The following is a 22137-nucleotide window of genomic DNA, read 5'->3' as shown; positions in this document are numbered from 1 at the left end:
TGGTGATGGCTCTGGTGAAGGCCCTTGAGCCACAGTAGATCTTGACCTGGGGGCCGGCACAGATAGAGGTTCTCGGTGCTGGATAAACGCCGCCTGTGGGCCACTAGGCCCAGACAGCTGTGAAACCTTTCTGCAAAACAAATTAAAATGTAGGACAATAATTACTTCTAATTTCATTGAAATAAAGTTCAAGTAAAATGTTGATCAAGCACAAATAACAATGCACACATACAAATAAAGTTCGGGAGGTTGGACAGGAGTCTCTCTCTCTCTCTCTCTCTCTCTCTCTCTCTCAGGTATTTCCAATTACTTTACATTCAGTATAAAATCACAGACACACTACTATCTGCACTACTCATCAACTCAAAAACACCAGATTATCTTTTAAATTGAGTACAATGCTTTTTGTATTTTTCCCCTTCAATTTGGAGAAACAAATATTTGTTCGAGTTTAGGATGGCAGAAAACACTACACTACCCATAATCCTCAGCTATCGTTTAGGACTACACCAGCCGCTTTGCTTGACAAACCCCGTGATTAGTCCTCAAGCTCTGTGATTGGATGTTGGAGTGGCAGTGCGCAGAGTTTACGCCGAGCGTCAAACAGCACTTTCAAATGGAATGAAACCCATCGACGGCACACTATCCAAAACTGGACTCGAACATGTCCACCCCCCAGAACTACACATGCTGGCTATATGTGTGTTTCGCAAAATGTTCTATGGCGTGTCTCTACTGGGAATTGTAAGACGTTTTCGTGTTTCCCATAATTAGAAGTTGCCAGTATTAAACTGTATACATGGGAAACACATTGGTGTCTATATACAGGTGATTGGAATATGATATATTAGATAAATAATTTGTAAATTGCAGCCAGATTAATGATGTGGATGTTGTTTCAAAAGTACAGGTGTTTAATAGTCTTCTGGCCTGTGGGATGAAACTGTCCCTGAGTCTGGTGGTTCTATTTCGTATGAGGCTTCGCCCTCTAAGGCTATCGCTATTGGGTAATCCCAATGCACGTGTGCAGCACTGACAGACTTAATCCACGCCCACCTATGACGTGGGCCCCACCTCCGGCCTCACTTCCGTATAAATAGGAAGTAGGCCCGTCCAACTGCTCTCACTTTTCTTCAGCACTCCGTAGTAGCAGAGGCACTGTAGCAGGCACATTAGAAAACAAAGATTCCTCCCGTAAAAAGCTTTGTTTCTAGTGGAAAGATGGAGATGGGGCAGGTAAGTCAGGGCTGCGTCCGGAATTGCCTTTCATGTGAGATGGGCTACATAATGAGCTTTGACAAACACTCACAGTGTGAGTCCTGCTTGGGGTTTGACCCGCAAAAAATTGCGGGTCCGCTTGCTCAGTGAAACAATAACGACGAAACATGGAGGAACAAAAGTCTGCGTTTAAATCGCGTGTGTGTGTGTGTGTATATATAGGTGTGTGTGGTTAAAACACATCAGCCTACGGTCGCTCTTTAGCCTTACTAATGATTATTTCTGAAGGTAAACACAGTGAAGGCGGTGCGTGAAAGGCACTGCACGCTGGTCTTCTCAGAGGCTGAGTTAACCATCCCGCTGCCTCCTGGTGCTGCAGAGATTTCATGAAGTGAAGGAGGTGTTCCTTCTATAAAACAGCTGTGGGCAGCAGATACTGTGAGAGTCACAGACATGAATACATAGATCAAGGCAGACTGGTGCACACACTCTCCTGTTTTGCCGATCCGGTGCTTAAACAAATATAGCTCTACACCCCTGGCCGAAATGTCCTTAAAATGAAGTCCGAGTTCGACATTTTAATTCATGTCCTGCCAACACTGGCAGGACAGAAGGCGACACGCTCGTTCTAAGCCCTGTCCCTCACTCACTCCTCACATCCCAAGCTGCATCCCCAAAACGTGTATTATGTTGTTACATCGTTTCAGATGTTATGTTTCAGTTGTGCTCTTGATAATCCATTAAAACAGTAAAAACAGGTTCAGTTTCCTTTTGCTTTTTGTGTCTCCTGTTCACCAAAACATACCCGGGGAAAAAGAAAGTAATCCAAAAGTAATCTAAAAGTAATCTGATTACATTACTTTTTTAAGGCACGTAACTGTAACTGTAGTCGGATTACTTTCAGAGCCATGTAATCAGTAATCAGTAACTGATTACATTTACAAAGTAACCCTCCCAACCCTGTTACTACCACATATCCATAATCCCGGAACACAGGAAATTCCTGCGTTTTTCATTCCAGGGAATATCGTACCAGTTCAATCGACTGCCGTTCGGATATTCCCTGGCTCCTCGCACTTTTTCAAAGTGTGTGGAGACGGCGCTGGAGCCGCTTCACAGAGGAGGGATGAGGGTGTTATTTTATCTGGACGACCTGCTGTTGCTGGCTCGCTCCAAGGAGGAGGCTGCTTTACAGACGGTACAGCTCGTATCTCATCAAGTCTGGGTTTCATCGTCAATTGGAAGAAGAGCTGTCCTCTTCCATCCCAGGTTATCGTTTATCTGGGAGTGGAATTGAACTCAGCCCGCATGAGAGCGCGACTCTCACAGCAGAGAGTGGAGAAAGTGACAGCTCTCCTCCGGCGCGTCACACCTCGCAAGGTGGTGACAGCCCTCTCCGTGATGCAACTGTTAGGTATGATGGCAGCTGGTCACGCGGTGATCCCTCTGGGACTCCTTCACATGAGGAGACTCCAGAAGTGGTTTATTCGCCTCCGTATCGACCCTGTGCGTCAGAAGAGACGCATGGTGTACGTTCCCTCTTCCGTGGGTCCGGATTTAGCCTATTGGAAAAATCTCCACGTCCTGTCAGTGGGGGTTCCCCTGGGCCAGGGGTCGGCAACCCGCGGCCCACGGGCCGCATGCGGCCCTTTAAGCCCTCTGCTCTGGCTCCCTTGAGCTTAGACAAAAATAAGAAGGAAATAAAATAAAAGTATTTGTAGGACTATTTATATTTTGTTGCATGGTTGAAAATGTTTCGTATGTTGTATTTTGAGGTGATACTGTGACACATAAATAAAAAACAAAACGGTTTTAATTAGGTCAACTAAAATATGCGTCACATCCTGCTACGGTTCCGCGCGAGCGCCTTTTCTTGGAGGCGAATAACCTGACTCCCGGCTCGATGAGCGAGCTATGGATAAATCAAAGAAAAGTACCGGAGGAACACAGGATTTAATTCTGTGTGGACAGAGTTATTTGCTTTCATAGCAAACGATGCTGGTTTACCGGTATGTTTGATATGTAGAGAGAAGTTGTCAACGGTGGTGCAGCCTTTACGTATCGAGGAACAACACGGGAAAGGAAGACAGCTGACGATCTTCAGTCATAATTCAATGGGGTATGTCATTTATTTCAGAAAACACTTTTTGTTATATTCCATGGAATGCTCTTAACGTCCCGATAGCAATGAATATATTAAATGCTTTGACAATAAATACATACAAAAATTAATCTGTGGAAGCCGTAGCGCTGTAAAAAGCACGACCAATCATCTGAGCCGGCCCGGCTAAAATAACTGGATGGCCTACCTGCCTGTCAGCCTTCCATCTGTGCACAAATGTATCTCGTGCCCTCATTGGTCATGTGCGCGTTCGTGTGTGTTGGAGGAGGGACTCTGTGAGGAAGTCTGAAGGAAGAGGCATATTTTTTCCGGTTGTGTATTTTCAAATTCTAGCGCACTCGAGCTGGTTTCTCCATTCTTACCTTTAACTCTTTTTAGGGTGCAGATATATGTTTTATTTATTTCAAAGTGGGCCCATTTAATAATATGTTTTTCCCCTTCAAATGTGCAGAGGACTCCCCAAGTGCTGTGTTTAATTTATTGTAAAGTAGGCCTGTGTATTATTTTTAATTCTCCTTATAAGAGTTATTTGTTTCTTATTAGAGGTTAACAGTTTTATATCATGTAATAAATAGCGTAATAAATGCAAAAAAACTGTAGTTTTTGTCTGATATAACAATACAAAACTATGAAATATGTTTTGCGGTTCCAGACAAAAAAATTGTTGGGAAAAAGGAGCGAAATGGCTCTTTTGGTCATAAAGGTTGCAGACCCCTGTCCTGGGCAGAGTGACGTCACACACAGCGGTGTTTACAGACGCATCTCTCGCAGGCTGGGGAGGGACGTGCATGTCCCAGGCAGTGGGGGGACAGTGGCCGGCTCACATGTCTCTACACATAAACGTGCTGGAGTTAATCTCCGTATGGAGAGTAATACAACACTTCGCCCCATTGCTGTTCAATCAGCATGTGTTGATTCGGACAGATAACAAAGCAGCGGCGGCCTACATAAATCGCCAGGGAGGCGTACGATCAGCGCAGCTGCTGAACACAGCCAGACGGCTGCTGTGTTGGGCGCAAACACACATACTCTCTATCAGAGCGGTGTATATTCCCGGCGTGTTGAACAGAGGGGCGGACCTAATGTCCCGAGGAGGTCCTTACCAAGGGGACTGGAGCCTCCACCCCAAACTGGTCTCCCAGGTATGGAGCAGGTTCGGGAGAGCGGAGGTGGATCTGTTCGCTGCATGCGAGAACGCGCAGTGTGCCCTCTGGTTCCCTGAGAACGCAGGACCACCCCCCCCTGGGCGTGGACGCGTTCGCACACAGGCCGTGGCCCAAGGGGTTGTTATACGCTTTCCCACCAGTCCCTCTGATCCCTCGGTTCCTGGACCGAGTGCAGGAGGAGAGATTGACAGCCATTTGAATAGCCCCGGAACGCACAGGAGCGTCCTGGTTTCCATGCCTACAGCGGATGCTGTCAGGGAGACCGTGGGAAATGCCGTGGCGCAGGGACGCTCTCTCCCAGGTGGAGGGAGCGATCAGCAGTCACCCAGTATTGGGCCAACGTTTGTGGGCATGGCCCCTGAACGGGAACATTTAGAAGGGCTGGGCCTCTCTAAAAGTGTTATCAGTACCATTCAGGGTTCTCTTGCGGCGTCCACCAGGGCATCCTACACAGCCAAATGGACAGCGTTCCAGTGCTGGTGTGTAGGGAAAAGCCTGGACCCCGTTAGGTGCCCCCTGCCTCAAGTACTGTCGTTTCTCCAGACATTACTGGACAGGAATTTGGCTTATAGCACAGTAAGAACGTACGCTGCTGCCATTTAATCTTGCCACGTAGGGTTTGGTGTCAGCACTGTGTTTTTGTCACTCCCTGACAAAACGGTTTATACGGGGAGTACAGAGAGTCAGACCGGTGTCACGCGCTTTGATGCCTCAATGGGATTTGGCGTTGGTGTTATGCGCCCTGAGTAAAGCTCCATTCGAACCTTTGGATCAGGTTTCCCTGAAGTTCTTGTCAGCCAAAGTAGCTCTGCTCCTGGCGCTGACATCAGCGAAAAGGGTGAATGATATGTCGGCTCTCTCTGTGGCTCCGTCATGTCTCCGGATCCAAGGAGATGGCAGCTCAGCTGTTTTGCGCCCTAACCCGGCTTTTATGCCAAAGATGATCACAAGCTCTTTTAGATCGAGAGTGATAACTTTGGATGGTTTCTTCCCTCCTCCTCACACATCAGAGGAAGAAGCCACATCTCATCTCCTCTGTCCCGTACGTGCACTGTCATGTTATATTGCACGCACAGCCACGTTGCGCAAGTCTCAGCGCCTGTTTGTGCATTACAGAGAGCACTCAATAGGGCAGCCTCTCTCTGCACAGCGGCTGTCACACGGGCTGTGTGAGGCTGTGTCACAGGCGTATTTCTACTCTGGGGTGGATCCCCCAGAAAACATCAAAGCGCACAGCACCAGAGGAATTTCAACCTCTATGGCATTGCATGGAGGAATGACAGTGGAAGACATTTACAATGCTGCATCTTGGTCTTCCCCCTGTTCTTTTATTCGTTTTTATTTGAGGGATGTCTCCCATTCCTCTCTTACACATTCAGTACTGAGTGTGCTGTCAGATTGAGTAAAGTCAGGGACTAAACGGCGTGCCCTCTCTCCTGCCTATCGGCATTCAGAGAGCTGCCCCTTTTTCCCTTCTTTTATAGGTTTAACAAGTGGGATTTGTTTATCTCTACTTTTTTTAAACGACGGGTATTCACCTTCTTTCCCTTAAAGAGAATATTAATTGGTTTAATGCTATATTTCCAGGGACTGTGATGCTCCTTTCTTTTAATTGAGTTGGTGTGTTTTTGTACTTCTGGTTACGGACGGACCAGTGGGGCGTGGTCTACATCCTGCGTCGCCCTTAACCCAATAGTGATAGCCTTAGAGGGCGAAGTCTCATACGAACTAGGACTGAGGTTACGTACTGTAACCCGGCTTCTATGAGTATAGGCGCAGCCCTCTAAGGTTCGGGCCCCACTGGCTCTGCGAATAGCTGAAGAAAAGCTGTTTGTGTGGGACCAGTTGGACGGGCCTTCTTCCTATTTATACGGAAGTGAGGCCGGAGGTGGGGCCCACGTCATAGGTGGGCGTGGATTAAGCGCCCACTCATAGAAGCTGGGTTACAGTACGTAACCTCAGTATTTGTCAGGATGCTATAAACGGCTTATTTTCTGGGGTTCTCATTGAAGATGACGTCACGGCTCCGCCTACACTGCGTTACTATAGATATTACCCCAGTTCCTAAACTGTAATGGAAACGCAGCATAAAGTGAGCCAGTCCTAACTAGGCCTAGCCATACCGAGCAAGGCCGAGTAGTGGAAATGCGCCATGTGCCAGGTTGTTGTGTTGAGAATATTCAGGAGAATATTTGTCATTGTTCCAATGATAATAAACAAACAGTTGCATAAAGCATATTTGTCCACTCACGCCAGGACTGGTGAAAACTACAATATTCTGGAGTCAATGGGTTCAAATTGTCCAGCCTGCTCGCTAGCGCCACCTATGAAAATCCCATTTCGGAATACATTTACAAAGTCTCACCGTAACTCCAAATGACCTGACATTTTGCACACATATCCGGGTGGACCTGTTCTACAAATAATCCTCTCGGAACCCTAAGCTCTGCCTACTTTTAAAAAAATGTAAATTAGCATAATGTTCAAAACAGTGAAATATTCACTTAAATTTCAATTTACAGTTTTTTAACACCAAACTTCGTATACAGCATCGCTGGCCGTTAAATATTGCCGCCATTAATCAAAACGTACTCGCAAAAAGGCGGGGCTTAGAAAGAAAGGCTCATAACTCATCAACAATGTATCCAAACATCACAGATTTGGAAAGGTTCAGTCTGTCTTGGGGAATAGGCACACCAAAGCATTTTCAGTTTAGACTATAGGGGGCGCCAAAAACACCACCAATTTATAACTCAAGAACGGATTGGACTTCAAATGATAATAGACACACACATAAAGCATATTTGTCCACTCATATGTTGATAGGAGTATTACAAACTTGAAAAAATATCCCTCTAAGGTACATTTAGAACAGATAAAACATATGCGATTAATTTGCGATTAATCGCGATTAACCATGGACAACAATATTTTAATCGACTGACAGCCCTACTAGCGCCACATACAGTGGCATACAGTTTCTCAGAACTTCACGAATTTTGGCACAGACATTCCTCTTAGACTTGCAGACATATTTGTAAATAGCTTACATGAGCCCCGCCCCCCAGGAAGTCGGCCATTTTGAAAAATGTGTGTTTTTCATGCATTTTAAGCACATTCTTGCGACCTCCTCCTAGGGGAATGATCGGAAAAATTCCAGTCCAGGACACGTTCATCCCCTATCCAATATAATGGTAAATTGCGAAGACATTTTTTGATAGTCACGAAACACTGTATACACATTGCTCTTATGATTTCGGACATATTTCAAATTTGCTTTTATTAGCCCCGCCCTCCAGAAAGTCGGCCATTTTGAAACATTTGCGTTTTTCATGCATTTTAAGGACATTTCTGCGAACTCCTCCTAGGGGAATAATCTGAAAAATTCCTTTCCAGGATAAGTTCAGCCCATATCCAATGTGATACTAAATTGCGTAGGAATAGTTGATCGCTCAAACGATGAGCTCGTAAGCGAACGGAGAATTTTACATTTTTGACGATTTACATGTCACAAATTACTCCAAATTACTCCAAACTACTCGCATATAGGTTTTCCAATATTCACGAAACACGGTATACACATTGCTCTTATGAATCTGGACATATTTCAAATTGCCTTCCATTAGCCCCGCCCCCCAAAAACTCGGTAATTTTCAAATATGTGCGTTTTTCATGCATTTTAACTCCTCCTGGGGAAATGTTCGGAAAAATTCCAGTCCAGGACAAGTTAAGCGCATATCCAATGTCATGCTACATTGAGATGGAATAGTCCTTCGCTCAAACGGAGAGCTCGTAGACTAACCACATTTTTGACCAAATATATGTCAGATAACCCAGGCTACAGCCCTTGTATATTTTATTATGTGAAGCACTATATGGTGATTAGTGAGTAAACAAACGGTAAAGTTTAAAAAGGGAGTGATTTGTAAAATATCCAAAAAGAAAAATCTGCTTCCAGTTCTGTTTCATATGGGTGTTGAGAGATGTATCCATAGATCTCTTAATGTTGCTCTCAAAGTGCACCAGATTGATGCTTTTAACTTCAATATTTAAAAAAAAATCTTCCCGGGGGAGCATGCACCCGGACCCCGGAGAGGAGGTTAGGTCCCCCCCACCCCCCCCAGACTTAAATCATGTTCACATGGATAGGAAACTAAATACATTTGCACACATCTTGTGTCCATATCCTTCTGTGGCGGTGGTCATGCCACACCGTGCACGTGCATGCATGCACGAGGCATGGGGAGATATCTGGATTCAGAGGTTGCTTTTTCTTTGCACAGCATGAAAGAAAGGTCAAATGAATGGGCTGTGATTTTAGTTTTTTTAAGCAGAGGTTGAGTTCAATCATTTGTACGGCCCTCGGAGGATGTTGTAAAATGTAAAGGAAAAAGGTTCCCACCCCTGCTGTAAATAATAATAAAAACCCTTGATTTGTAACTTAACATCTCCGTCTTCTATTGATCTGAGTATATTATAAAGAATAGCAGGTAATTGAAGCATTATAGCACAGGCCTTTGTCAGATGGTATATTACGCTGTTTTTTTCTGCTTAGAATAGTTCTCTCTCTTTTCACCATACCTGTGTTTGCATCACTGATTATCCCCAAAATGTAACACAATAAAGGAAAAGTTATTTTCTAGATCAGAAGGACCTGCTGATAAACAGAAGGAGGGATAAAGCATGCCTGCGTGTGCTTCGCAGTAGGTCTTAGTGTGCTAGAGATTTATTTTTGGTTGCCACGGGCACATATAGGCTTACTCTATCCAAGCTTCTAATTAAAGACTTACCATGAAGCAGACAGAGCACCAGCCAATGTTGATTCCAACTCTCATTCTGTGCCAAATCTTGAACAACCCTAAAACAGAATCCTTGTTTTGCTTTGAATTAAATGGCACAAACCTTTCCATTCTTTGGTGTAACATCAACATTTCCCGGTTCCATTTAAACTATAAATATTCGATCTGTTATTTTCAAAAAGGATTGCAGGATAGGGCCTGTAAACAATGCATCACCTGATATTCTTGTCTATCTGTTCATATGACCTACTGGTTGTTTTTGCGCGATGGGGTTGAGTGTGGTGGTAACTTATGCACGGTGTGTTTTACCCAGCAGGGGGTGCAGAGCAGCTCAGAGCCCAACTCGAATGAGAGGGGAGAGATCAGCATTCACACCTCTGAGGTGAGCCTCCTCTTGAACCCGTGTGATGCTTTTGAGTATACTGAATGTGTATTTTTTGCATGAGCTTTGTGGGATATTTTATTACATTTTGAACATAACATAACACCAAGTCATCTGTTCAGTCTTCGTAAACAAGCTTCGATTTTGGTCCATGTCCTTCTATTAGCACATTTTCTTTCATTAATCTGCTGTGAGCATATTACTCCAGTGTGATGCATGTTTTTGAGAGCTTAGAAGAGTTAAGCAGTAGAGGATAGGAAGTGATAAGGACCTGCAGATCTTATTTTTTTAATATAATACCTTTGTTCTAAACATAAAATATTTCGTATATTAAGCCATTTTTCTACACTTTGCTTCTGTGTCTTTCCGGTTGGGAAACAACAGGCAGCACCGTCTCTACTGAGGGTTCTGATGCTCAGATTAGAAAACACACATTGCTTTTTATATTTACAGAGTGTATACCAGTAACTGTTCAAACCTGTATCCAAAGTAGTGATTTCTGTGAATTGTAATTTGTATAGACAGTATATCGTTCATAACAATCTGGATATTTTGGTAAATTAATGATTTATATGAGATCCCCACAAACTATGCATTTGTTCATGTATTTATGTTGAAGTACTTGCAGTTGTTACTTGATTTGTTAGTTACATTTTTATCTTGTTTCCTCCGACTCGGTTCGAGGAATATATCTGTAGATTTAAAAAAAGTGAGTTAAACAAACAACATAAATAGAACACAGCCATTGCAGACGTTTAACCTGCCAGCCATGCTTTTTGACATGGTTACCATATTATCAGTGATCGATCTGGGTCAGACCCTTTTCATTTTGTTGTCTAGGGAATCTGAGAACAGATCTAAAGATGTGTTGTCACCATGTCAGACAGTGTCTGTATTTAGAACAGGTACAGCCCAGTCTCAAGGTCACAAGTATAGCAGATGTTGGAGTTAACCAGTCTTAGCAATGTTGTTCATACACAGTCAAATCCAAATTGATCACACCTCATCGGTACATATTAGCGACAGTCCTAACAAGGTAGGTTAAAGCATTCCTTCTCTCTAATGCAATAAGTGGAAGCTGCCTGCGCCGCATCACCTACAGATTAGCTGTTGCTCTGTCAGGGAGTCTGAGCTGCTGGAGGTGTTCAGTAAGAACGAGTGCACATCGGGGAAGTGTGTTGTCCACAAATGAAAGCGGTAATCAAGGTGAAATTCTGCAGCATACCTCTCCACCAGGATGTCTCCAGCCAACAGGTACAGAGGGATGGCGGATTATATCTGGGAGTTGGGATCTTAGTTGTTATTGCCTTGAGGTTTTTGAAAAACATCTAATGCTGTAATATCTTCTTTATTTTCTTCGGCACTTTAGAAACGTTTCACATCGTAATATACCTTTCCTGGATGATGGAAACATGCATCTGACATAACAAGAACAGAACAAAGTATATGATCTTAAAAAGGCAAGTTGCTTTTAATGCACAATTTTAAGGCACAGCATGACTGCAGTGCCATGAAGTCCACAGGGGAAAGTGCACATTGACCATGCATTTGAGTTGTAAGTGTATTGCCACAAGTTAAATCAGTGATTCTTAGAATGATTGAGTATCGTCCTTATGCTTTCACATCATTCTTCCTCCTTCCTAGAGTGATACAACGCCAATGGTATGTCTGTTCTAGGCTTTTTATGTATTGCTGTCATGTTTAATCGGGTTTATTGATGACAGTTAAATGCTGTAAAACGACCCTGCATGCTACCGTCCAGCTGCAGCATAGAGTAGGAGTGTACCACTGAGAGCAGCAGAACTACATGTCTGGAGCTCAGGTGAATAAGATGCTTATTTCATTTTTTGTTTTGATGCAAAGTTGTTGTAATGAGCATGCGCATGAGAAAAGGGAAAGCAGTGCTATTCTGATATCATTTTGGGTGAACATATTGGGTGCAATTGTATTCATAATTAGTTTAACAAAGATGCACTAAAAACAGGGAGCAGTCAACTATGGTACATTAGTAGGAATACATACTGGATACATATTGTGTCTTTCGGTTTAGCACATTCCATTGTCTCAGGGCTAGTGCTGTGCCATGACTGTCCACATCCAGAGAGAGTTTTTTCTACAGCACCCCCGAACCAATGGACAGGAGGAGAGCTAGTTAATGTTAGCTGTGAACGGAGTTTCTATTGAGAAATGTTGTGGTGCATTCAAGGTCTATTCAGTACAAAATAGTATTGGGCAAACAAAATGATAATGTTATAATGATTTTAAAATAAAAATGAACCTTTTCAGATGAAATTAAAGCCAGTGCATTGTTACACTCCAGCAGTCCACAGCAGCAGCTAGCAGCCAGCAACACAGAGCATGGCAGTCTAGGGGTGTAACGGTATCCGTATTCGTCCCGTACCGTCACGGTTCGGACGTCACGGTTCGGCACATGCAGTCACACGGCAAATACGCCTTTTTTTTACGAGTGGGAAAAAAGTCTGTCACTCAGGGCAGTATTACACTATATATAATCCAGGGGGCGGTATTGCGCCTAAAAGCCAGCCGCCCGTAAATAACAAATGAAGAACAAAACACAACAAAACGAACACAATACATGAAGAAGAAAAGTTAGCTATGGCGAGTTCACACAACACACAGGAGCTAGAAGACCCACCTGCTTCTTTTAAATCAGCTGTGTGGGAACATTTCTGGTTCCCTGTGGACTACAACAATGATGGGGATCGGACGAGGACGGTGTGTCGGCGTTGTTCGACAGCGGTGCGGTATGCTAGTGGTAACACGTCAAACATGCTCAGTCACATCCGAGTCAGTCTCAGTCTCCAGCAAGAAGGTTTTCTCGACGGCAGGTGACGTAGTTACCGCCAACAGATCTGCCCTCACTGCTGACAACGTAGACTAACTCATCTTTCTGAAAAACAACTTGAAAATAGAGTAAAGCTTGAGTACCTTTATTTAGGCACAATGGCCTCACACACTCACAAGTTAATTACACATGTTAGACATTGCTCCTAAAGGTACAGATTTTATTTTGTTTTATATTTATCATTGTATTTATTTTATATTTTGACATCAGGAGATGTTATACAGTTCTGTATTTCCTTTTAATAATTGTGATTGAAACACTTTCTTATTATTTATTTTAATATTTTCAAGACATTCTTTTTAGTTGTACAGTTTATTGAACCTTTTAGTTTGTCAGCCATTATACATAATATGGCCACCTGAGTGTGTGTGTTACTGTTTGTGTTTGTTTGTAACTGTGTAATACAGTTAATGATTCCAAATGTTAGAGTTCCTTATTTTCATTCCAAAACGTGCATTACTGTTACAAATAAATAACAGCAAAAAAAATTATGCATTTGGGACTTTTTTTTGCTTTTCCTTGTTGGACCGAACCCGTACCGAACCGTGACCCCCAAACCGAGGTACGAACCGAGCCGTGACTTCTGTGAACCGTACCCCTATGGCAGTCTGATCATTCTGCTGAGCTGGCGCTCTCTTCCTTCACTCTCTTCCTTCACTCTCTTCCTTCACTCTCTTCCTTCACTCTCTTGCATCCCGTAACGCTCAGCCCAGAGACGGCAGAGGAAGAGTGGAGCAGAGGATGGACTAAGAACAAGAGACAGAGGATGAATGAGAGGCAGAAGGGTTGTTGGGTTGTTGGAGGAGTTGTCAGTCCAGCTGCCAAGCGTTTGGAGTGTGTGTGTGTGTGTGTGTGTGTGTGTGTGTGTGTGTGTGTGTGTGTGTGTGTGTGTGTGTGTGTGTGTGTGTGTGTGTGTGTGTGTGTGTGTGTGTGTGTGTGTGTGTGTGTGTGTGTGTGTGTGTGTGTGTGTGTGTGTGTGTGTGTGTGTGTGCGTGTGTGCTTTGGATGATGATGATGATGCACGCTCTGAGATAGCGTTAGGCATCCTGTTTGCCGTCAGCGCTGTGGAGGAGGCATCCCGGTCCTTACAAGGGGCCCACATGCGGTAACGTCTGTCCGCTGTGGCTTCTCCCCCTCGCTACCATGTGTGAGAGTGTGTGTGTGTTCTCTCCCTCATCTCCTCCCCCTCATCTTTTTCTTCAGCAACACCTACCTTTTCTATCTTTGCTCCTCGCTTTCTTACACGAGAATCTCTTTTCTCCATCCTCCTGCTCCTTTCCCTCCAGTGGTGATGTTAGCGGTGATTCATTTAGGAATTGGTTGAGAGCTCCTGTTTGTGTCTGGCCAGCATGGATTGTCTTTGCATTGTTACCACTAAGGTAAGAGAAGCAGCATGATTCAGTGATTCACAGAGAGGCTATGGAAGGGAGACATGGCCGGAGACAGAGAGAATGAGCATGTGGGAGACTGAGGCATGCACTGAAGCTCTGTCTACCTCGTGCTTATATCTGATGTGTGCACACATGTTGTGTTCCCTCACGGTCCTGCTTGTCTTCATCCCCGTGTTGCTTTGAGCTTTAAAGAGCTGATAAAGGATTGGAAACATGTGTGAGAGAATAGTTCACAGTTTACTAGTGTGTGTGTGTGTGTGTGTGTGTGTGTGTGTGTGTGTGTGTGTGTGTGTGTGTGTGTGTGTGTGTGTGTGTGTGTGTGTGTGTGTGTGTGTGTGTGTGTGTGTGTGTGTGTGTGTGTGTGTGTGTGTGTGTGTGTGTGTGTGTGTGTGTGTGTGTGTGTGTGTGTGTGTGTGTGTGTGTGTGTGTGTGTGTGTGAGCCTGGCTGCCTGTTTAAAATAAGGCAGCAGAAGTTGGGTCAGTCTGCTGCAGCTCTTTGCTCAAACAACACATCTCTATTCATAGTCAACCTGGCATTATTCGGAACAAAGATATTATTGCGGTATTAGAAAAAACAAATCCTGATCCAAGCTTAAACACTGCAGTATTTTATTTGAGAGAAATATCCCGTTTTAAACTGTTATCCCTTCGCTTTCCTGTGTGCTCTTCACTGTGTCGATGACTAGTGCACCACTGGAGAGCTGAACGCTCAACCTTACAGCAATGCTTTACTCAAGGCAACAACACATCGGACGCTATCTTTCTGCTCATAACCAATATGGTAATTAGAGTGTAATTTTGTCACGAGTTATGGATCTTACATATTCGTTCTCTCTGATTTATCTAAAGTAGTTAAATTGGCTATTAGACTGTTTATGCTATAATTAGTAAGTTGTTAATTACAGTACCTCATGTAGGTATCAAGTGAAACATATGTCCACATTTCATGTGTAACAACACCAGAGGCAGTAACATTATTGCTGTGTTGAAGTAAAGGAAGTGTGTGTGGTTGAAAGTGTCTCTAAAGTGCCGTAATTATAATCAGTACCATCAAATGGATTGCCTGTTAGGAGTTAGCAAATACAAAAGCCATGCAGTCCTCATGTGAATTCTCCTTTCAGTCTTGTTAACTCAACTTAACTAAATCAACATTGTGTATATATAAAAGCAATGGTCATTATGTTACTTCTTTTAAATATGTTCATGATATTACTTAACAATGCTGTTAGCTACAGTGAAGGCCACAGCTAAAGCTAACTCCCCTAGAAGCTACTTTCAATCCCACTCTTCACACTGACCTCTGCTGGCTGGTCAGTTTAGGCATAGTGTACACTCAGTCAGTTAGCCCACTGTCCTAGCTGGACACAGCTCTCTGTTTCTTAGAGGTGGGTGAGCATCGACCCCTTTGTCACTCAGATTTTGACATTGTAAGCCATGGTGAAATATTCACGCTGGCTTTTGCATGGAAGCCATTACCTAGAGAGACTTGTCAAAGCAATAATTCATGGTTTTTACTAACTGGTATCAGTATGTTGTTACTTCGGCATCATTTAGAAGCGTATATATTACAATTGAAAAATATTGGTAAAATATGTTCATTTTGTTGTAGTAGTAGCCATTAGGGGTGTAACGGTATTCGTACCGTCACGGTTCGGACGTCACGGTTCGGACGTCACGGTTCGGACGTCACGGTTCGGACGTCACGGTTCGGCACATGCAGTCACACGGCGAATACGCCTTTTTTTACGAGTGGGAAAAAAGTCTGTCACTCAGGGCAGTATTACACTATATATAATCCAGGGGGCGGTATTGCGCCTAAAAGCCAGCCGCCCATAAATAACAAATGAAGAACAAAACACAACAAAACGAACACAATACATGAAGAAGAAAAGTTAGCTATGGCGAGTTCACACAACACACAGGAGCTAGAAGACCCACTTGCTTCTTTTAAATCAGCTGTGTGGGAACATGTCGGGTTCCCTGTGGACTACAACAATGATGGGGTGCGAGTTGTGGATCGGACGAGGACGGTGTGTCGGCGTTGTTCGACAGCGGTGCGGTATGCTAGTGGTAACACGTCAAACATGCTCAAGCACATCCGAGTCAGTCTCAGTCTCCAGCGAGAGGGTTTTCTCGATGGCAGGTGACGTAGTTACCGCCAACAGATCTGCCCTCACTGCTGACAACGTAGACTAACTCATCTTTCTGAAAAACAACTTGAAAATAGAGTAAAGCTTGAGCACCTTTATTTAGGCACAATGGCCTCACACACTCACAAGTTAATTACACATGTTAGACATTGCTCCTAAAGGTACACATTTTATTTTGTTTTATATTTATCATTGTATTTATTTTATATTTTGACATCAGGAGATGTTATACAGTTCTGTATTGCCTTTTATTGATTGTGATTGAAACACTTTATTATTATTTATTTTAATATTTTCAAGACATTCTTTTTAGTTGTACAGTTTATTGAACCTTTTAGTTTGTCAGCCATTATACATAATATGGCCACCTGAGTGTGTGTGTTACTGTTTGTGTTTGTTTGTAACTGTGTAATACAGTTAATGATTCCAAATGTTAGAGTTCCTTATTTTCATACCAAAACTTGCACTACTGTTAAAAATATATAACAGCAACAAAAAATTATGCATTTGGGACTTTTTTTTGCTTTTCCTTGTTGGACCGAAACCGTACCGTACCGAACCGTGACCCCCAAACCGAGGTACGAACCGAAACGTGACTTCTGTGAACCGTTAGCCATACTTTCCAACCTTCAGACCTCGGAAATCGGGAGCATTTCAAAACCACCGCGGGGGTGTGTGCTAGCGGATCACCGGAGCTGTAGATTAACATTAACATGCTTATTGTAGTTGTAAGTGCACTGCCTTGCGGCCTGTAGCACCTTGGAGCATGTGTGTGGGCTGGACCTATTCCCTATTTGACAGGAAAGGCGTGAGCAGAGGGTCGAGTTGTCGATTCTTGCTCTGTTTTCTGTGACTATCTTCCTCACCCACTCAGACTTTCAGTTGCACGCGCTACTAAAGAGACGCGCTACCATGGAAACCAAACCATGGTGTAGCTGTATTAAAGTCCGAGTGTAAACAGTCCAGGATAAATCTGATTTTGTCAGAAATCGGGAGAAATATGACCCCGGGAGGAAACCGGGAGAGGGCTATGAAATCGGGAGTCTCCCGCGAAAATCGGGAGGGTTGGCAAGTATGGTTGTAGCCCCCGAGCCAGCGCGTCTTGTTTGAATTATGCAAGTAAACACAGCCGCGGTGAAACTCAAGCGTTTAGAGCGATGCGATAAGAGCGAATCGAATATTTGCATCGCTTCCGGTGTGAACGCAGCATAAGTGTGCTGCTCTTCCCTCAGAGCGCCTCACACTGAGCGGTTGCCTTCTGTGAGAAATAGTGCAACATTAACTGCAGTGTTGATGAAGGTTGTGGTTTTCTTCTTCAAAAATAGAATCAGTAAGTCAGATTTGGATGGTCAATTCCTCAATGCAATAATTCTCATATATCTTAATTATTTATTAGATATGAGAGATGGCGTGAACTTATCTTGACCATATTGCTTATACAGAGAGTCTTACAGTTTATTTTTTTACTTTAAAGTGCACCTATCATGCTATATTGGAAACATATATTGTAGGGCCATACCTATACAAAATATGTCTGTGAAATGTTTTGCTTAAAATACCAAACAGATCAACCATTGTAGCGTGCCGTATACTGCTCATACCCCTCTTTTGCAGCCCTGTTGCAAACGGGCTAATTCTGCTTTAAAACGAACGGCTGCTGCTAGCCACGCCCCTTTGTAGCGTCACGCAGCTAGAGAGATTTCTACGGGGAGAAGCTCAGCTAAACGCTGCGGTGATTAAGGATCTGCTTGTTAGCACCTCACTTGAGATGTGGGTCCGGGGGAAAAGAGAGAGGGTTTTGTTTTCTGACACTTTGTGAGTTCCCTGACACACCGGGGACACATATTTATGTATAAAAGACATACAAAAGTGCATTTTGCATAATAAGTCCCCTTTAAGTTGCTGTAAAGTGCAATATCAAATACATCCCATTCATGGCTGTGTGCTTTTGGGACATGAGTACAATGCAGTATTGTAAATGTGACTTGTGTATGTAATGTTCACCTTTAGCCTACACATGCTACACCTGAGACACCTCCTCTATATCCAGGTCTGATTCAAGTGTCACAGTGCAGGACTGATGTAACAAAAGTGTTGTGAATACCTGTAGTCAGAGTGGCCATCTTGACCTCACATTGTCATAACTTCTACTACAGGACAACTGGCTCTGTAGATATCATGTGTCCACATATTCTGGTCTCTGTGTGTACCTTGATTCTTAACAAATACATTATGCAGCAGTCATACAGAGGCACTTCCTCTGAGTGCTCATGTGAGATATCGTATGACACTGTGAATATTATATTCAGCTCTATCTTAAGTCTTCAGCTCTCCATAATGATTGTGCACAGCATAATGATCTACAGTTTTAATTCCATAGCATGTAATGCTTCAGGGGCGTTAAGAGTACTGGGATACCATGCCATTGTTGATGTTTTCAGATTATCTCTCTCATCTTGAATCTGACACACTTTTGGTGAGGTAATGCAGCAGTGGCTTCTCTTTCCTTCGGTTGAATAACCACATAACGCACAGGTTCCGTTAGAGTTGAACAATGAATTGTTGTCTTATTGAAATCACAATTAAAAAAGATGTAAGAGATGTGTTTCAAAATGTAACTTACATGATATATTGTCTTAATAAAAAAGTGGAAATGTAAGCTAGCTACTGTTTCATTGACTATAATGACAACAGTTGTTGGCAAATATATTAAGCTTTATTTATTTATAGGATATTCTGTGAGGTTGCCAAACCACAAGACAGAAACTGTTACCTGGTCAGTATTCCATCTGTGTGCTGGTTTCTGTACTATAAATACTTGCCTAGAGTGTTTGTGTAAGAGAGTAGAAGTAGAAGAGGGCTGTGTCTGGACAATTTCAGAGACAGCTGTAGCTTAAATTCTTGACTGGTGAACAGAAGCAAAGCAACTTTATTCTTCTAGCACATTTATTTCAAGGGAAGTTTTGAATGTGCTTGACATAATCATGTTATTATGTAGGTGTGTGCAGTGTCAACCCAGTCTCACGGCATTTCGTGTTATAGTCACGAAATGTAATCTATTGATTTGTGTTCACCAGCACGATGTTCCCATTTTTTTCATGTCAGGTAGTATGTTTCGTGCCTGCGCCACGTCTTTTTGTCCGGTCGGGTGTTATAGGACCGGAAGCTGTGTGGTTCATAAAAACACTTTCTTACTCAATATCAAGCCACAATTATTGTTTTTATTTTAAATGATATAATCTCTGACTTTTTTTTGCCGTCGGTGAGCAAAATAAATGGGGCTCAGAATAATGAAATCTAAAAAAACCTATTTTTTAAATCTTTTTTTCCTTTTAATTTGTTATTATTTTCTAAATAACACACTGTTATTTACTCACCAATAACACACAATTATCCTTGTTTTTATTTGTTTGTTTAATTGTAAAATGTCTAGCTTTTTTGAATTTCAAAATAAAGTCATTAATAATATTATGTATGAAATTATTTTGTCTATTAACTAGAGCGCCGGGTCATGTTGTGACCGTCTTTTCTATGTTGCTGTGGGGGTTTTCCATCGGTTTGGGGTTTAAAATATAAAAACAGTAATAAGTAATAATCCAATAAGTAATAAGCCTTATCACTAGTGGTGCACGATAATTATCGTAATACTGTCATCCCGATAAACCCGATAACAGTATTAATAGCCCCGATAATATACAATATATTTTTTGGGTAAAAAAAAGAAAAAAATACTGCAGTGTGGGTGGATTGGGATGAGGGGCGCTTGTTTTTCACTCGGCTCCTCCCGTTTTGCCAGTACTGTGGTATTAGTGGTTTAGGAAGAGGGGAGTTTTTCACAAATCCAGTGCTCCCTAACTCATGCCTGGCTGTGACGTAAATGGTGTGCGGCCGTGAAGCCAGGACAGTAAACAAACATGTTGTCGGTAGTATGGGACGTGGAACAAATGCTAATTTATTTCCTGGTTTTAGGACAAGTCACTGCGGTTCTCTATAGCGCATTTAGTGTGATAGAGAGAGAGGAGGGAGAGAGGGAGAGAGGGGGACCAGTGCCAGCAGGGACCGTGTTGTTAGCATCTGGTTAGATAGCTGCACTAACGGACACAAGGAGCTGTTTGTTCCACAACAAGCTGGAGGAGAGTCCTCTCCTCTCAGACTGAGAGGCGCAGGTGAGCTAAAGGACTCTCTGAGGGTTTAGATAGTTCACTTTAGTCTAAGTTATCTCAGTGGGTCTCAAACGGTTTGGTCACAAATTATTCAAAAGATTATTTCCGCGGCACACCTTCATATGATCATTATAGTTATAAAAACAATAAGAGAATAAAGGAAACAGTTATGAAATACTATATGGCAGTAAAACAAGGATAAAGTTTAAAAGGGTAGTGATTTGTAAAATATCCATAAAGAAAAAGTAAATCTGTTTACAGTTCTGTTTCATCTGGGTGTACCAGATTGATGCTTTTAACTTCAATATTAAAACGTTTTTGGGGGGGTTATGTGTGTGTGCGTGTGGGGAGTGTTGCAGTAGAACATTCCACTGTAGCGCGGCGGCCGCCGCCACTGTGGGCAAGACCCCGAATGATGCCCCTGTTTTGCGCGCTAGAATATTGACCCAATTCTGGCTCCATAGTAGGGCCATACTTATACAAAACATGTCTGTGAAGTGTTTTGCTTAAAATACCAAACAGATCACCCGTTGTAGCCATGCCTCATACACGGATCATACCCCTCTTTTGCAGCCCTGTTGCAAACAGGCTGATTCTGCTTTAAATTGAACATCTGCTGCTAGCCACGCCCCTTTGTAGCGTCACGCAGCTTTCCCCTGCTAGAGATTTCTACCGGGAGATCTCAGCTAAACGCTGCGGTGATTAAATGCCATCTTATGCTCCTAACCACTTCAAGCTTTATTTCTGAAACAGTATGGAGCTCAAACTTTTCTCTTTCGCAGGGTTTACCACAAGGACTCAGTTTCACATATTCTCTCCAGACTCCAGTAGCCGACAGCGTTAGCTCCATGGTTAGCTCTGAGTGTTAGCATGCTTGCTAATGTAAACACACAGCATATTACTCCCAAAACACGCCGCGCATTGTTTCTGATACAGCTCATAGCTTGACATGTTCTTTCTTAAGTGTTTACCGCTAGAACAGTGCCATTATATGTATTCTATATCACAACTTTACTCTCTAAGCCTCCAGCAGACATCCTGCTGAACACACAGACACACAGCTGTGACTGTATACGGAGACCATAGGTTGGGACGTGTCATGTGTGCTGGAGAATATAGGTTGGGACGTGTCACGTGTGCCGGAGACGATAGGTTGGGACCAGCGCCGTATAGATAGAAGAGTTGCGACAGCGGATGTCCAAAATGCTTGATCCTCACGTTAGGCCATAAGGTGAACCCTGTTATCGTTTCAACCCGCTCCACAGAAGTGGAACTACACAATCTTCAGTTCATAAAAAAGAACGAGTCATGCTTATCCACCCAAAAAAAGTTTGTCGCTAAAATTCCTGCCAATTCTTCTAGGCACGTAATTATTGGCTGAACTAGTCCCTTCAAAGCGTAATAATATCTTGGTCCAAAGTAGTGCCACGGTTCGTCACGTGATCGTGCTACACCAATTGGGTAGCTGCATATTGTCAACAGAAGTGAAAGATGGTTGCGCTAAACCAGACCAAATGGATTCTAAACAGTGCTGTATGCTTGTTTTATGTCATGTTTTGTCATATGTCTTAATACATCACTAAGTCCGAGGTATTTGCGTTATATACGCGGTATTTGTGAGAGGTTTTACTATCTGGGAACAGAGTTGACCATCGAATCAACATTGACTAGCAGCGTTTATCAGCCAACTCCAGCTACAAACAACACGGGGATTAATAAAGTATATCAAACTCAAATGTATCAAACTATCATTCCTGGACTACCATGTTCGCATCGCTAGGTTCATTGGCTGTGCTCGTGGATTATTCCATTAGACTGAGGACTTTTTGTCTGTCTGTTGTTACCCTATACACGTTAAATGCACTCTTAAAATGACTTGA

General features: G+C 43.0%; 1 protein-coding gene across 3 annotated transcripts in view; it reads left to right on the top strand.

Annotated features, from left to right (window-relative positions):
* The window catches only part of dlg2 (discs, large homolog 2 (Drosophila)), a 407394-nt gene that overhangs the window by 80055 nt on the left and 305202 nt on the right, over positions 1-22137 (top strand). For all 3 annotated transcript variants that reach the window (XM_034098934.2, XM_034098932.1, XM_034098935.1), the window contains one exon: positions 9619-9687. In XM_034098934.2, the coding sequence (XP_033954825.1) occupies positions 9619-9687 (69 nt within the window). The remainder of the gene's footprint in view (positions 1-9618; positions 9688-22137) is intronic.

Source organism: Pseudochaenichthys georgianus, chromosome 14 (assembly GCF_902827115.2).
Source record: "Pseudochaenichthys georgianus chromosome 14, fPseGeo1.2, whole genome shotgun sequence".
Lineage (NCBI taxonomy): Eukaryota > Metazoa > Chordata > Actinopteri > Perciformes > Channichthyidae > Pseudochaenichthys > Pseudochaenichthys georgianus.
This window is presented reverse-complemented; position numbering and strand designations above follow the sequence as displayed.